Raw genomic sequence first — 17,832 nt, forward strand, 5'->3', positions numbered from 1 at the left:
TTGACCTGCTAGCATGATCTCTCCAAATTCAAATTGACATTTTTAATGCTTTAGCAAATGACTTTCCAATTTTTATAAAGCTAATGAATCTTAGGACACATCTGTAGTAGCCAACCAGATTGTGTTCAGAGTCAACATATTCAATAGAAATTTAAAACTATGGAAATTATCACTTTCATGTTTCTAATCCCATACTCTAGGACAACTTTAATCTATTGATAAATGTCTGGCAATAATTTTATAGAATAGCAAAACAGTGAAATAAAGTCCATTTTGGCTTAATGTTTGTGTAAATTCTAAGCAGCCTTGACTATTTGCAATTTAATCTGAGGGAGGAAAATCTGAACTAATAAGTAATGTCAAAAATATTCTTTTAATTTTGTGACTTACTTCTTTCTAAAGAAGATTATCTAAATAAATACATTTTAAAGATATTGGTTAAAATTTAACAATATCCAAAGTCTTTCTTAGATTTAGAAATTATGTTTCAGCTTTAAAAACAGTTCTTAATATTCTGTTTATTGTGGGAAATCATTTTATGTTCAGAAAACTAGCTGCTGTAATTATAAAACTAACAACTAACACTCCTTCACAATGACTTTATCACAACTTGAGAACAGTAATAAAACCTAGAAATGCTTCTTATCTTTCACAGAGTTGGTACTACATTAATTTAGAAAAAAGAGTAGGACTACGCTTTGTTTTACTAAATCACTTCCCTAAATTAATATAACATAGATGTCAGTTATGGCATATATAGGTAGATTGATAGATTAATTTAGAGCAACAGCTACGTAGGTGGACGTAAATATGGCCATCATTAAGATATAACGGAATGCCTGATTTTGCCAAGTGAAGTAATGCATATGAAAGATTTCACTCATATCTCATTTTGTTACCATTTCTATTTCTGCTTTTTAACCAGTGTATTAAAAGACGGGTTTCTGATTAGCAATATTTCAGATGCTAAGCAATTCGTTTTCTTGGTTTACATTGGCAGTTCACAGCCTAAAAGCATAACCACATCAGGCAAAAACTGCATGTAGACCGCTCTGGGTTTTGAAGACTTTTTGCTTCTAACAGGGATTTTTATTTGAAGTTATAGAGTAATTTCTACATTTAATTGATAGTTAATAATTGGGAGGGGAAATTACAAGCAAAGAAATTCCTTGATATAGAAGATTTTATCTTTTAGTGTCAGCTTAATGTCTTGCTCAGCACTTTTAAATTCTCTTAGGAAGATAACTTCCTATCCATTACTTTATGATAGCTTAATCACCCTTATATTATGAACCTAGCTATTCTCATTCCATGAAATATTGCACATTTATTTCCAATAGACCTTTTCCTTGACAGTGAGAATTGGGACCTGTGTTTCTAATTGAAAACAATTGGCACATTTTATTTCTACAACACTTTCACATAAGAGGTATTTAAAAGTACAAAGCTAATATTTTTCATGAGTTCCTGGGCTTATAAAGTTTCATCAATTTCATCTTAGATGACTCTTGCCTTTAAATACACGGTGTGTTTCCTGTAGAAGTTACCTGTATGTCTTCAAAAACCCTACTGGTCTAGAAAAATGACTCTCTGAGACAGTCATGTTTCTTTTCTTTTCTTTTCCTTTTTTTAAAAAAAAGACAAAACAGCAATAAACATTTTAGCTCTTTAATGAGCAAAGATCATGTCTCTTAGCATTGGACTAATAGTCATTATCCAGATTATCTTTATTTCACGCAATGACCAGTGACATGGCCAGGATGTACAAAGTTGTTTCCATCAAGTAGTATACAATTTTTTTTTGTATAATAAGCTTTCATTCTTGAAAAAGAGTAACTGAAAAGAAAGGTTTCTGTTACTGCAGTTAGTTTGTCAGAGAAAGTTCTTTGCATTATCTTACAAACTATCAAAATTGCTAGTCATCTGAAAAAATGTAAAAAAAAATCACATAACTTTAGTCTAATAGAAATATAGTACAGGTAAGAGAGAAAGTATTTATCAGGATGTGCTCTTTAAGTCCATCTCAATTTTTTTAATATAAATGTACATCTGATTACATATACAAACATTTGGAAAGGTCTGTGATATACTGTTACTGGTAAACAACAGGGGGATGAAGAGTTTCCTGTGGTCTTAAAGTATTCATTTAAAATCACACATACGTGTAAGACTAAAATCCTCCAGGTGTTGACTCTCCTTCTAGGTTCTGTACCTATGTTGTACTCTACTGAGATTGCGTCAGTAAATTCCAGTGGATGAACCTCAGTGAGAAAGATAAGTGATATGAGGAGGGACATAACTGTATATTGAATTATTAGTAGTAAACATTTTGTCATGCAACATGAGTAAATCAATTAACTGAGAACTGTAATCAGAGTGGTAATTTGGGGCATCCTCATATCATAAAAGACTGTTGCAAGTAACTCTTTGGACACACTTCACCTTACCAAAAGGAACAAAATACAGAATAACAAAAACCACAGAAAATTATAGATCCTGTAGCACATGTCCAAATAGGGCTGTATTTCTATAAATTATTTAGGTTGGCATGAAAATAACATTAAAAACACAGGAATGTTTTTTTTCCTGGGATTCATATCAGCGAGTATTCACCACTATAACTATAGTTTCTTCAAATACCTTTAATAACTAATTCTTCCTATTATCAAAACTACTGTGAATTATTTACTTCTAATTACTTTTGCCCCTTACAAATCTTCTTTAGGTTCTGCCAATTGATAGAGGAAGCTTCTATTAAAGACTCCAATGGGATGAGAAGAATTTTAATTACGGCTTAATCAGCAGCACAGCCACCAAGCATATAAATTATCATGCACATCGTGCTAAAAATATCCAGTTTCCTTTATCCCCACAACTTTATACTGACAGCACTTATGTGATAACGTTGTACCTGCCAGTCTTTAAACTTTGTCTTACTGGCAAATTTCAGCATGAGCCTCCGCTAAGGCCATTAACAGCACTGGTGCTTTGTGTACTTATCCAAATATGTAAATATGGTCTACACAATAAAACAGCTCCAAATAAAAACTGGTGAAAATTATCTGACATTCCATTGGTGTGTCCCTTGTGCATATTCATGGTTGTTTTTTTATTTTTATTTTTTATATTTCAGACATAGTTCTTTCCTGTTTGGTGTTCCACATGCCTAATTCCATTATGTAACATAAATCTTCAAAAAATTAATTCTTGAATATGAATGAAAAAGTATCATTCAGAACAATTGCTTCAAGCAATTGAAATTCATTTTTAAAGTTGATTTGTGTATATATGTACAATTTAATTTTTTCAAAACCCCCAAAGTTCTTGATATGTATATTCACATAATATTCCTCCTTATTTAAATAGTAAGAGTCTTGTAGGTTGAAAGCCAAGGAATCTTCAGTAATCTTTTACTGCAATCCATCAAAAAAATAGAGTTTGTTTCTCTTATCTGGCTATACCCTGGTTGTTGAATGTGAATGGGGGTGGGGATGGGGATGGGGCAGAGTATTGTTCTGTCCTCCGGTAAATGTATTGAATGTGTGTAAGGGTTGAATCCCTGGTATAGTATTGGGAATCATTGTAATGGTGTTGGGTGTCATTAAGGGAACATCATCAGGTGACCTCCTCATAGCTAGTGTGTAATCTGGGGGGCAGGCGGTCCGAAGAACCACCTCATGTGGATGGATGGACTCACATTCATGATCCAAATCAGTGTGCTTCATTTGGAGGGACATGATCTCCTCTTCTTGTGCGTGGGTCAGATCGTTGGTTGTAGTACGCTGAGGGCTGCATCTCCTATGAACGTCATGTCTCCTCTTATCCTTTTTGTAGTACAGGGCTGCAAAGGCAAGGATGTTCAGAAACAGCAGTGATGCTCCAACTGCAATAGTGACGCTCAGCTCTGTGGAGTAGTCCCTTTGATCGACTGAAAATGGACTCGGTTGTTGTTTGGGATCATCCTGCTTGGCAGTGGGAAATGCTGATGTGACAGGTACAGAATTCTTTCTCGTAGGTCTGAAAGTGATGTCAGTTGATGGCACTTTAGTTGTTGTCGAGGTATACTGAGAAATGTCATTGAGATTATGCAGATGAGGTACCAGCTCCAACCAGAGGTTCACTTTATTGGCTCTATAATGTTCTTTAACTCTTGGTTTTAATCCAATATGGAGATAAAGTTGATCTTTCTGGGAATATCTGGTCCATGCTACTTCTTCAAAGCGGTTGGGTTTGGTATGGATGAATTTTGTGTCTTGAGGGACTGGTTGATTTGGGTCACTAGGGGAAGAACAAAAGCGCTCATGAGAACAAAGTTGTTTTTGTTTTTGTTTTTTCTTATTCAAAATAGTACTAGTTTAACATCTAATTGAAGAGGTAACTTGGCAAGTTAGCAAGGCCTTAGATTGTGTTTTAATAACAATTTGGGTCAACTTAGAAATATAGATCCTATCATAGGCAGGTTAAATGGATGATGATGTAATGTGAGTAAGCCTCACAATCTTGCTCTCTCTGGCCATTTAGAGATGGGTTACTGTCTACCCAAAGGTTTTTAAATTCACACACATACACATTGTCTCATAGGCAAACTAGCAAGGACAGCATGGAATAGTGGAAAAAACCTGAGTTTTGGAATTGGCAGATGAGGCTGTAAGTCCTAGTACTGCTATGTATATCATAGAGCTATGAATATCTATATGAGGCTAGGCTCTCATCACCTCAGTCCCTTATTTACAAAATGGATTAACGATACTTGACCTGCCCACCTAAAAAAGAAGTTGGAAGGATCAAAGGACAAACAATAGTCTAAATTGGAAAGCACTATAAAATAATATTTGTCACTACTAAATAACAAGAATAAGTCCCGTGTAATTAAAAAATAAAATAAATTTATTTATTGAGTAATACAACAGAAATATAAGTCTTTCTTTCTTTCTTTTTCCCCAGAGGTATGTCTTTCTTAATAAACTTCTAAGAAGTAAGAGCTAATAAAGCAATGATTTCTGAAACAGCACAATATACAAGTTTGAATAAAGAGACTTAATGTATTATTGGTATTAATCCATTAAGTTAAATCATTTGGACACAAAGTATGTATTATTTTTAAATGCTTACAAGGATATTTTTATTCAATTATAGGTAACTTTATTACTTAGGTACATACCCAGTTTTAGCAAAATTTGTCCAGTATGTCATTACAACTGCACTCAGCATCACATCATTTTTGGAGAAATTGCAAGGAAATAACTCTGTAGGTCCAATCATGGGGATTCCTAGTACGTAGGGAACTTCATCTCCATGAGCTGCATCAGCCCAAGCTGGAACCTGATCTGTTTGGCAATGATGGTAAAAGGCATAGAAATATGTAGGTGAACCAAAGTTTGAGTGAAGATCTGCTGTAGCTACAGCTGGTGCCACCCACTGATGGTCTGTAAACAAAGCCAATAATGTCTTCCTTCTGGTTTCAGGGTTATGACGGTCAGCCCAGTCAGTATACATGAATTTAATGGTTTCTCTCAAAACATCTTTGCCTTCAGGATATCCATATAAATTATCAACAAAATTGGAAACAGCAAAGTCAAAATCACTAGCTGATATACCGTCATCACTATCTACTATATTTTCAACAAATTTTAACCCTTCCCCTTGATTAACTCCTAACATTATATCATAGTTGAGAAACTCTCCTTGCTCCATCAATATCTGAGGGTCATCTGGTATTACATCACCATCAATCACAGGTCCAAAGGCTATGTGGTATCGTGCTGGTTGAATATCTTGGTCAACAAGTTCTTTGTAAGGCTTCTTCTGTAGGCATTCCACTAACTCTACTGTATCTGAAACATTGCAACCAACTTTTGTGGCCAACATTCTAGCATATTTTGCAGGTTGGAAACTAACAGCCCAGCTGGAAAGGGCTGTTCCACTTTGAGCTATTGCTCGTTGAAAAAGTCCTATAGGAAAAACAACAGAGTTTGAGATGACTTTTGAATAATGTTGTGGTAAAACAATAACATCTGATATTTTAGCTGTGTATATAAAAACCCATATACAACTCAAGAAACAGGAAGATAGAGACATTTTTGCTTAAGAGAAGGTACATAAAGACATCCCCAAGGTATAAGGAGTCAAAGAGGTAAAGTCTTATGCTTTGAGTGGCAACTGCTTTAAGGATCAAGAGGTCTAAATTGTTTAGTGTCTCAAAGAGGCAATAAGCAAGGAGAGATGGAGAACATGTAAATATTAGTGGTAAAAAGTCCCAAGTATTTTTTCACCCAACATGTAAACACCCATGTTATTATGAAAGCCAACCAGGTGGGCTTTCTCCCCCTTAACTCTTCATTAGAATTTGTACTGTTTTTTTTTTTTTTGAGAATATTTCTTCCAATTTGGCTGCATGTATCTTCTTTCAAAATGGCTCTGTATGCTTGTTTTAATCAGATTTATTAAAAAAAAGAATTGCTGGGAGCTCACACAACTACTGGGGCTGGGGAATTTGCTAATACCCTGGGGATGGCCCAGAAGGCACACAGAACAGAATATCACTTTAGACATATTCTTTCCAGCTCTTCATGTCAGACATAGAGTGCTGAATATTCATCTTTCAGAAGAAGATATAACATTTGAAGTGTTTTCACTAGGTTAAAGAAAAAACCATCAGCAGAAGGATTCAGTGTGTGTTTGTGTGTGTGTGTGGGGTGATTTAACTTTTTCTACTGTTGAATACTCACTGCTATATTTTATCATAAAAGATGAAAAAGTCATGGTCCACTGCTTTTTACTTAATTGCGTTTAAGAATTATAAATCATGGTCCCAAATGCAGTTTGATAAGGGCTGCATCCCATTCAAATTTACAAATGCACTTTATCTACTCATTAAGATATTTTCAAATAAAATTTTTGTTTTTAAAACATAATTTATCTATTTTCTTTAAAAATTACATTTATTATCAATTTCCAAAAATACCTTCATAGTTGTTATTTAAACACATGCTCAATTATTCATATGTGTTAATGAGATAAGAATTATTCTTTTCAAAAAGGTGTTAAAGCAGCGTCTGAATTAGAAGCAAAGTTCTAGATTTTTCTCCAAACATGTACATGTATCCAAAGTGTCTATAATGTGTTCTTAGATAATTCTAAAAATATTCAAAAAATCAAACAGTACCAATTTAAATTTGTTTTGGTTTCTGACTTCTTTATGAACATATTTTTAGTTTATCAGAGCAAAGTATGCCAGAGCAAATGATATAAATACAGATAATTTTTAAAAATTACATAGGCTATGTGTTTGTTAAAAATTGTTCAGAAAAATATTTTACTAATTAAAAACTTTACAACTAAAATAAACTTGGTGATTGTTTCCCATTTCAGGGGCTCATTGAGATTAATTAAATATACCAAAGAAGATTTGAAAAAAATATATATTTCATTATAGTCTGAAATATGCCATCTAGATAGTATTAGAAAAACCAAATACTTTGTCATTAATGAAAATGCTTATTATGTTTATATAAGTTGTGGTTGACTCCTGGTAGATACAAGTCTGAGCATTGCTGTAACCTTGCTGTTTACAGACTTTAAATCAATGTCTGCACTGGAGACAGAATTAGCTTGATGATTTTCAGGTATCTCCTGGGCATCTCCCGCTAAAAATCATGCAGCCTTTTTGTAGAGATAGGCTTAGGACTAAATAAAATATAAGTCCATTTCTCTGGCCCTGCCATGGACAGTCTTCCTTGAAGAGTGTGATGGAATATTATATTTTCAACTATTGGCATAGACATTGGCCACTGTTCATTAAATCATCAATTGATGAATAGCAATGCTGGCCAACTTACTAATTGGTTCATCTCTTTATCAAATGTTAGTTTTATACTAGGTGATTAGCTTTGGTGCCCATTTTTGCTCTACATTTAGAAAAACTTTTAGAATAAATAGAAAGAAATAATATTTGAGATCAAACGACCCTAAGAAGTCTGAACAGATTGTCTAATGTTAACCTACATAAATATTGGCATTCATATAGTCCTCAGCTAGAACAATCTAATCTCTTCAATGAAAAAACAATAACAACAAAGTTTATTTCAAAATAAGTCACTTCATTATAGACCAAAATCCCTATACACTTGGAAATGTTCTCATATGTGTCATTTTGTCATCTCAAATCAGAACTCTATTAACTCTATAACATAAAGAAGATGTCACATAAACTATATCTATAAATTAAGTCTATGAAAATATATGATTCTCCAAATATATATACTCATTTAGCGATAGGCTGTTCTTTTGAAATTCTACATCAATGTATCTTTGATACTGAAAACACATATTCTATGTCTGATGCTCCATATCATAAAACTCAGTCTTACAGATCAAGATGCTTCATGAATTACACTTGACAGTATATACTTCTTTAATATATATAAAATGACAATAAAAAAAGCAGAAAACATAAAATGGTCTGTGTTGATGTGCCTGCTCTGTCTTCCTCTCTGTTATGTATAATAGAGAAAAAGTATTTGCTTTTGCAGTCTTTTCCAACAAAACACTTCTGTTCTTGTGGATATTTCAAGTTAATAATGCAATTAGAATGAGTGAATTAAACTCATGGTAAAATGGAAATTCATAAAAAAAAAACCAACATGATGAGCCTTGGGCAGGCACTTTGGAAAAAGGGTGTCAAGGCATGAAAATGGAGACAAGAAAAATGCTTCATGGGTTTAAGCAGCCTCAGTGCTCCAAGCTGCTTTGCCAAGCTTTACAGGGAAAAAAAATAAACACTTTGGAGGTTGAAAATAGAAAAAGCACAAATTCAAACCTAATATTCCTTTAAATGAAAAGCTCTACTAGTGACCTTGATGCTTTGACAATTTTGGATCATGCATGCAAAATAATCAAACATCCATTCTCTATTCAGACAACAAGTGAAAACCTTGTTTCCAGACAAACCAGCTTGTGACTGCTTCCTTATCTTCCTACTGGTGAAGGGTTTTAAATGCCTATTGTCTTGAAAATAGATAATACACAATCCTTGCATTTAAAAAAAAAACACCTGTCTTTGATTTTTGATTACTGAATAAACAGAGATGACAGAACTGTGAACATCTTTGATTTTCCCCAAAATCACCTTTTAGAGGAAAGAAAAGTAACTGTAATGCTAACTATTCTGAAGTGTGCTTGAAAGGGCATCCTTACCAAGCTCCACAGGAGACAAAGAAAAGAGTTTGACAAAAATTTAAACATGCATAGAAAAGCTGAAGAAACAAAAATTTAAACAGTTATTGAGCTCAACCTAACACTCAGTTTCAACAGAGAAATATGTACAGAGCATCACATACTACTGATGGTGGTAGCATGCAGACACCAAAATTGTCAAAATTTGCAACCTGCATAATACCTTTGGTTGAATTGCTCCAACGGTTACCTTCAGAATAATGGGATAAAGTCAGCAGATTGACACATGAACCCCCAGCGCCAGATCCAAAAACAGTGATTCTTAAGGGGTCACCACCAAAGAATCCAATGTTCTCACTAGTCCATCTTAAAGCCTGTATGAGGTCAAGGAGTCCATAGTTTCCTTTTGCAGCCTGATCCCCTGTGCTTAAGAAACCTGGAAGATTGAAATAAAAGAATACCTTAGATCACCTTTTTGAGTTGACATGAATCAAACAGACATTCAATTAAAATACAATTAAAGAGGGGCGCCTGGGTGGCTCAGTAGGTTGGGCGTCTGACTTCGGCTCAGGTCACGATCTCGCGGTCCATGAGTTCGAGCTCCGCGTCGGGCTCTGGGCTGATGGCTCAGAGCCTGGAGCCTGCTTCCAATTCTGTGTCTCCCTCTCTCTCTGCCCCTCCCCCGTTCATGCTTTGTCTCTCTCTGTCTCAAAAATAAATAAACGTTAAAAAAAATTAAAAAAAAATACAATTAAAGCTTGGGGTGCCTGGGTGGCTCGGTTGGTTAAGCGTCCGACTTCAGCTCAGGTCATGATCTTGTGGTTTGTGAGTTCGAGCCCCACGTCGGGGTCTGTGCTGACAGCTCAGAGCCTGGAGCCTGCTTCAGATTCTGTGTCTCCTTCTCCTTCTACCTCTCCCCTGCTCGCGCTCTGACTCTCTCTATTTTTTAATAATAAATAAACATTAAAAAATACAATTAAAGCTTGTATTCATCAAGGTGAGTACAGTACAAATTCTTTAGTAAAAAATTATTTCCCACCAGAATAGAAGAATATACTTGAGGAAGAATAGTAGACACTGAAATCTGAAAAGTGACATTTATCCTCCCCAAGTTACCCAGGTAATAGGTAACAAGGGGCAGATAAAGAGAATGAAAACATTCTGAAAAACCTCAAGGGAGACATTCTATAGGCCAAGTTACTTGGTGGAGATATTTGAGATAGTATCATGGGGAATATGAGAATGTGCCTTTGCATAAAACACTGTGTCAGTCCTCAAGTTGCTCATGATCTAACATGGTTGGAATTTAAGGAATGTGTAACACAGGGGCAGGATGTGAGGGTGATGAGCATGGGTATTTTTCTAAGACTTGTGCATAAAATTATATGCAACTCTTTGCATGTAGATATGTATGCACATTTTTATCAATGATGGTCCATGTTTAAGAAATAATCACTGTGTTGGGGCGCCTGGGTAGCTCAGTCAGTTAAGTGTCCGACTCTTGATTTCGACTCCAGTCATGATCTCGGTGTCCTGAGATTAAGCCCCATGCTGGGCTCTATGTTGAACATAGAATCTACTTAATATTCTCTCTTTCTGTCTCTTTCTGCCCCTCCCCTACTTGCGCTCACTCTCTCTCTCTCTCTCAAAATAAAATAAAATATAATCTTTAAAGGAAAAGAATGAATCAGTGTGTTAGAGGTAATTTGAGAACACATTTGGAATACCTTAAATGCTAAACCGAGCATATTTGCTCAATTAGAAAACAACATAGAATAATTGGAGGTTTTTAAAAAGTTCAGACTCATATATCTAGAATGTTTAAAGCTCTGCTTAACAGTAAATCTGATAATGAAGAGGAATATATATTGCATAATACAAAGAAAGGAGGTAGAAGAAAGTTTATAGGGATCTGAATTCACAGATTGGCAAAGACCATTGAAAAAGGGGGATAGAAAAAATATTGTGGCTGTAACAGCTGGCTGAGTAACTTTCTTTATATATGAAAGTTTTAGAGAGGAGTCAAAGATAGTACTTTAATAATACTTTAAACATATTCACTCATTTCACCGACTTAATAGCTTTTATATTATGTTTATTACAACTTGTAAAACAAATATCTACTCTCTAATATATTTCCACATTTGCTATAAATGAAGAAGTATAAAGTAATTCATAAAAGATTCCATTTTATAGATTATTCACATATTGTGTAGGAAATATTTAGAGATATACTACACATAAATTGATTATATTTAGGGATATAATTTCCAATCTCACCAAGTGTATAGAACTCATCTTTTTAATTAGATATATTCCCTTATTGCAGACCCATTAGAGGAACTCAACATAAAAAAAAGTAAAAATTACTTTGTTCAATGTGAAATATACCTTTATTTTATAACTGACATTTATACCTGACTTTTATTTATAAGTCAGGAAGTCAGTGATACTTGTGAAAACCAGACTGTGATAACAGTACCTATCAGTTAAGTGAATCAATCCATACCCAAAATGAATAAAGGGACAGGAAATTCTTAGGATCACTGTAGGAAGCAATAGATGAAGACAAATCTTTTTGAATAGTTTTGCAAAAAAAAATATGAGGTAATGTTGATTAGTCATTCTTTTTCTATAAGACCAAAAAATTTAAGAAACAAAAACACAATCTCTAGTCCATTATGCGAGCATATGTGTTCACGTGTGTGCACGTGTGTGTGTGTATGTGTGTGCGTGTGTGTGTAACCACAAAACCAATCACCCTTGATACAGAGGTTAATTTTTAAAAAATAGGATTCAAATAAATATATCTTTCTGGACATACTCATTACTTTTTTATTAAATATACATAACAATTTAAGGAAATTTTCATGGTATCTTCTTAACATAAAAGTACTTTTGAATATTCAAAGGTCATATAAATGAGAGCATATTAAAATACAAAACAAAACATGGCAAACAGCTCTTTTAACTTTATTTGCTATTAAGTAAATTTTGGTATAAGATAGAACCATTAGTTTAAGTTCCTGAACGGGTCTGTTACACCTTTTTTTCTATAAACATGGACTGATGCGTGAACTCTGAACACAACCTTATGAAAGGATTACTATGCACTAGATACAAGTGACTCTTGAAGGATAAAGTGACTCTTGAAGGATATAATAAGGGTGTGTGTGTGTGTGTGTGTGTGTGTGTGTGTGTGTGAAAGAGAGAGACAGAGAGAATAAATGAATGAGAGAATGGGAGTACACTCTAGGTAGTTTATTACCTATAATTTTATATCCAGATAGAAATTAGATTTCTGAATATAGCTTATGCCACTCAGCATAAACCCCAGGATTTGTATTTAATTCCTTTTGAAATAATATTGAATAATTCCAGTATTATTCAAATAAATCTCTATATTCATACAAAATTGACTTCCTAATAAAATAATCATAACTCAACATGTAGCATGTAGAGAACCATAGTAATAATATTATTATCTCTAACTTAACTAAAATATAGGGCCTCTATAATTCCAGTTTTAGTAGCATCATTTTAAGGACTCTGGTAAGTTGGTCAAGTAATTTTGTGTTTATATCATAATACTTGAAAAAGCATGTCAATTGGCCAAAAAGCAAGTTCTAATTTATATATGATTTAGTGAAATCTTATAGCATCATCAAGAAAAAATAAAATAAAGTCAATTCAATTCCAAAGTTGCACTGTTAAGTCATAGCATGGAAAATGGAGTAAATCATCAGATAAAAGATTGTGGTCCTAGGCTTGGAATGCCCAAGCTACTCTGTCAAACTTCATTTTTACCTTTCATTACAGAATTTCCTTTACTATTAATTTTTATTTCATGTGTATGCTGTAGTTTATCTATATCTATCTATCATCTATCTATCTATCTATCTATCTCTCTATCTATCAATCATCTATCATCCTCTAACTAAAAGCAACTGATCATTAGCATGAATTAGGAAAAAATAATACCTACTGCCTTTATTAAGGTCAGCCAGCCAATCAAAATCATATCTCTTTAGACCTGATAAAGTAATACTACATGCTTTTATGAATTCTTTGATTTCTGATGCTATATTCAAACAAGAGTTTGTGCCTCAGCCAAGAGCAATAAATGAGGAAAGTTAAGTAAATCGCTGCCTCAAAAGAGACACAGTTCGCTAATTACCCAAGTGATTTGCATTGGCAGTATTCTTTATACTTTGCTATCCAGTGAAGTGTCATTTAAAGTTCTTTTTAAAATTGACTTAGCTGCTGTGTCCTTAACAGCAGAATCATTTCAGATCACTCTACTTGGAATTTTACATTGGACTTCTCAACTACAGGCCAGCCATGGCAGAACTCAATTTTGCAAAGATCCCAGTGTTCCTTACCTTCCTGATTACTTTCGAGAAGGTTTTTCCCTTAATGTCACTTAAGTCATTCTTTGTAGTCATTCAATTTATCAGGCCTTTCCTGGCTTTCAATTGTAAGCTCCTAGAATGTATGACTAATTATTGTCCTGACACAATTACACATTATTTTGTAATATAGAACAATAATGATTACAAGTTCTTCTTCTTTTTGGGGGAGATAGCAACAGAATTCTCCAGAAAACAATATTTACCTATTTAATTTACTTGACTCATGAGTATAAAACCTGAAAACATTATTACATTTAAACTTAAGGTAAACTTTTCAAATTCATAATTACAAGTATGCCAAGAATTGTTTCAGTGGCTCATGTACACACTAGAATTCTCACCAACTATGTGTTCAAATAGAATTTATTTAATGCCTTTTTTTCCCCACCTAAAAATTAGTCCTACTAAAAAAAACCAAAAACCAAAAAACAAAAAACTTCTCCAATCATTGTTTTTACTACCTGGACTACTAGTTTTACTGATCTGATTAAATTTACTGAGCAGGGTTTGATGTTTACCTGATCTGGCAACTAGGATTACTTTCAGGTGTTAGAAACCAAGCAAACTGAACATGGGTCCACAGGCCCTTGGAATGGAAAAATCAGATCAGGCATAAAATAAATTGGCAAGGGAGAAATAAATAAAAACAGATAATGGCTGTAACCAGCTGTTGGCTTGGGCTACTGATGCCCACCAAATTCAGACAGACCTGAGAGAGTAGGAGAGAAGCTGAGTTAAGCTGTCTGGCAGCAGCCCTGCAGCTTCTTGGTTGACCCGATCTATATTCAGGTCGCTTACAGTATAACTGTAGAGACAACATATTTCGAATGTAAAACAAAAGGAAAGCAGGGTGCTTCTCAGTAAAAAAGATCTAAACATATTCAAGGAGGACACTGAGAGTAGCAAAAATGCAGACTGTTTACATCTGAGATGACATCTAAATTTTCAGAAATTAAGATGTCAGTGATTCTAGGGGCGCCTAGGTGGCTTAGTTGGTTAAGCATCCGACTTTGGATCAGGTCATGATCTCACAGTTTGGGGGTCAGAGCCCTGGGTCAGGCTCTGTGCTGACAGATGAGAGCCTGGAGCCTGCTTCAGACTCTGTGCCTCTCTTTCTCTCTGCCCACCCCCGCCCCCCGCCCCCTGCTTGTGTTCTCTCTTTCTGTTTACAAATTTGTATAAATAAATAAACTTAAAAAAATAAGATGTTAGTGATTCTATGTTGTAGTTATGCTTTCTTTTTTAAGGGCAGAAGGGCAAATCTGAATGCCTATGCTTATAGTGTTTGATATCTGACAGTGTTAAATATATATATATATATATATATATATATATATAGGACTCCTCAGTATGTGTTTGTGCTATAAAAAAGTAAGAAAGAAATCTTGTCTGTTTATCAATGCTGTTGCCTGGATACAGACGGTTGTGGTTGGTCTTTGAGTCAAATTGATAAGAACTTCAAATAGAGGCCATACTGAGCATTCAAGAGCCTGCCTTCAAGACATGAGACTTTGAATGATAGTGAGGCATCCTTCTAGGGACTTGGGAATATAGATCAGAAAAATAACTCATTAAGGATTTTGCATCTTAAACATAAAAGGATTTAAAACAGTAGGATTAATATCTCAAAACCTCCCAACTAAAAATCTGACTGAAAATCCCATGTACTAACTTTCCCTGTCTTCTTAGCTGCCAAATCCAGTCTGTTCTTCCTCTGTACTCTGTCTCTATTTCTTGCTTTTCACTCCTGTTCCTGACTTACTCTAGTTCCTCCTCTTTCTTTCTTAGACTCATGAAATTCTTTGAGCTAGTCATTCAACCTCCAAACTTTCAGCAAACAAGTCTACCTTGCATTCTGTCACCAGACTCACTTTTGAAAAATATTCTGTTCTAATGGTGGACATTGTTATATCAAATAAAACCCTTATGTTAACACATATTGGACAGTTTCTCCTCAATTTCTCTTTGAGTCAGGATTGTTTAAAATATGATGGTTTAAAATTCCCCAAATTGGACAATTTGGGGTCTGTGTAGGGAAAAGGAATACACATAATATTATTAATTACTCATCACCTCGAGCTTAACTTCCCTGCTAATGTGTTCTTTTGAGAGCTATCATCTAAATTTTTCTTAGAAAGCAATAAAAGACAAAGTCAAAATAATTCCCTTTTTGTATGTATCCTCCAGAAAAAACTTGCTCTGAAATGGGTGATATCTTAATATCAAATAACTTGGTGGTATTTCCAAACTTTGTATCTTGGTACATTTACTATCTATCTATCTATCTAATCATCATCATCTATCATCTACCTATTTTTTTTATTGTGAGGTAATTTGCTTTTTAATGGCTCATGTTTGGGAAAAGCAAACTGAATTACTGGCCACATCTCTTGATTGCTGACAGCTGACATGGAAAAGGTGAAGGTGACTGCCAGCAGATGTCTGGAAATAAGACACCTGTAGATGTCTCTCTATTTTTCAATCTTCAAATTTCCCATATGTTTGCCATCTCCAAGGTAAACAGGTGAGTTTGGTCTGTCTATATTACAGTCAATGGTAACATTTGTGACTCTTTCCCCCATAAATAGTAATGAAGAAACAAAGGTTCTGGTTTGCTTGGCTCTGAATTGTGTACACTATTCCCACCTCAAGGATAGCCCAAGATACTAAGGAAAAGGTAACACTCAGTTCCTGATCCCATGCCATTACCTGTATTCTTCACCCCAACCTGAGGCTGTTAATGTTCACAGTTCTTGGTCTCCATGTCAAGAAATGCTTATGCAACACTCCTTGAGTTAGGCTTTGTGCATTTTCTGGCTATTTGAATCTGGACAACAGACCTAGTACCAAAACTGATAAAATTCCCATCCTTTCTGAATAACTGTTCTCACAAAGAAGTGAAAAAGGACTCTCCCTTCTAAAAAAGCTAGAGGAAAGAAATCACATCGTTAATTTCTAACTGTTCTGATTATGCAGGAATGTGTCTAATGACTTAAAAGCATAATTTACTTCAAAGCAGGACATTCAAGGAGACACAAAGGCTGCCATATAAGAAAAATCTTCAACACCTATATATATAGTTCAGAACTATATAGCTTCAGGAACAGTAAAGACTATAAGAATATTCCAACTATCTGTCTAATGCATATTTTGGTCTTGTTATAATGTGTGTGTGTATTTTGCAATTTATCATTTGTATTTACAATTTGTTCATCTTTTTTATTTCCTCTGAACTGGATGCTCCTTTGTACCTGCCCCCAAATGGCCATTCTGTACATGTTTTCTGAATGAAGGCAGGAATTAACATGTTATAATTCTGTTATAATATGGAGACCAACAATTAAATTCTTTCCAAACAGAAAAGGTCTATGTATCTTTCTTTGATGGCAGCACTGAAGTGAGAAGTTAGGAACCTCTCAGCAGCCAATCTGTTTGGAAATTGCTCTTAAATATAGAGTGGATGGTAGCAACATTAAAGGGGGAAAAGTAGAGCCATACAGGGTAGAGACCTCCTGATGGAAGAAGAGGACATGCCAACCAGCAAACTGGCCCCGATATTGACTCAGATTACCGTCCCAAGGACATAAAGTTAGAAAGGCATTTGAGATCCTCTCAATAGTTAGTGTTGTGAAAAAAGCACAAGGCTTTAATAGGACAACTTTGATGTACAAGCAAGTTGCTGGGTAAGTTAGTCAGCCCCTCTGTGCCTCAGTTTCCTAACAGATAATATTAATAGTAGTACCTACCCTACAGAGTTATCATTATTAAAAGATAATGTCTTGACACACAGGAGGGCTTAATATATGTTAGTTAAAACTGCTTTGGTTTTAATTAACTAATTTGACATTTTCCTCATTTTCACCTGTTTAATTAATTTTTTTTTCCATTTTGATTGAAAAAATATGAACTTCAAAAGGATTAAAAAGAAAAAGAAATTTGGGGTGCCTGGGTGGCTGAGTCAGTTATGCGTCAGATTCTTGATTTCGGCTCAGATTGTGATCTCATGGTTTGTGGGATTGATCCCTGTGTTGGGCTCTGCGCTGACAGCACGGAGCCTGCTTGGGATTCTCTCTCTCCTTCTCTCTCTCTTCCCCTGCCCTGTTTGAGATCTCTCTCTCTCTCTCAAAATAAATAAAAAACATTCAAAAAAGTTAAAAAAAGAAAAACAAATTTCAATTACAAAAAAGTTAAATGTATGTATATAGACAATAAGGTTAAATTAACCAGAGGTTTTTATTTTATTTTA

At 34.6% G+C, this 17,832-nt stretch overlaps 1 protein-coding gene across 1 annotated transcript in view; it reads right to left on the reverse strand.

Annotated features, from left to right (window-relative positions):
• Positions 1–3,455: 3,455 nt before the first annotated feature.
• The window catches only part of NLGN1 (neuroligin 1), a 671,605-nt gene continuing 657,228 nt past the window's right edge, over positions 3,456–17,832 (reverse strand). The window contains exons 6-8 of the mRNA XM_042999129.1: positions 9,425–9,610; positions 5,162–5,951; positions 3,456–4,278 (exon numbers count right to left, since the gene is read on the reverse strand). Of these exons, the coding sequence (XP_042855063.1) occupies positions 3,456–4,278; positions 5,162–5,951; positions 9,425–9,610 (1,799 nt within the window). The remainder of the gene's footprint in view (positions 4,279–5,161; positions 5,952–9,424; positions 9,611–17,832) is intronic.

The sequence above is a fragment of the Panthera tigris genome, chromosome C2, assembly GCF_018350195.1.
Source record: "Panthera tigris isolate Pti1 chromosome C2, P.tigris_Pti1_mat1.1, whole genome shotgun sequence".
NCBI classification, from domain to species: Eukaryota; Metazoa; Chordata; class Mammalia; order Carnivora; family Felidae; genus Panthera; species Panthera tigris.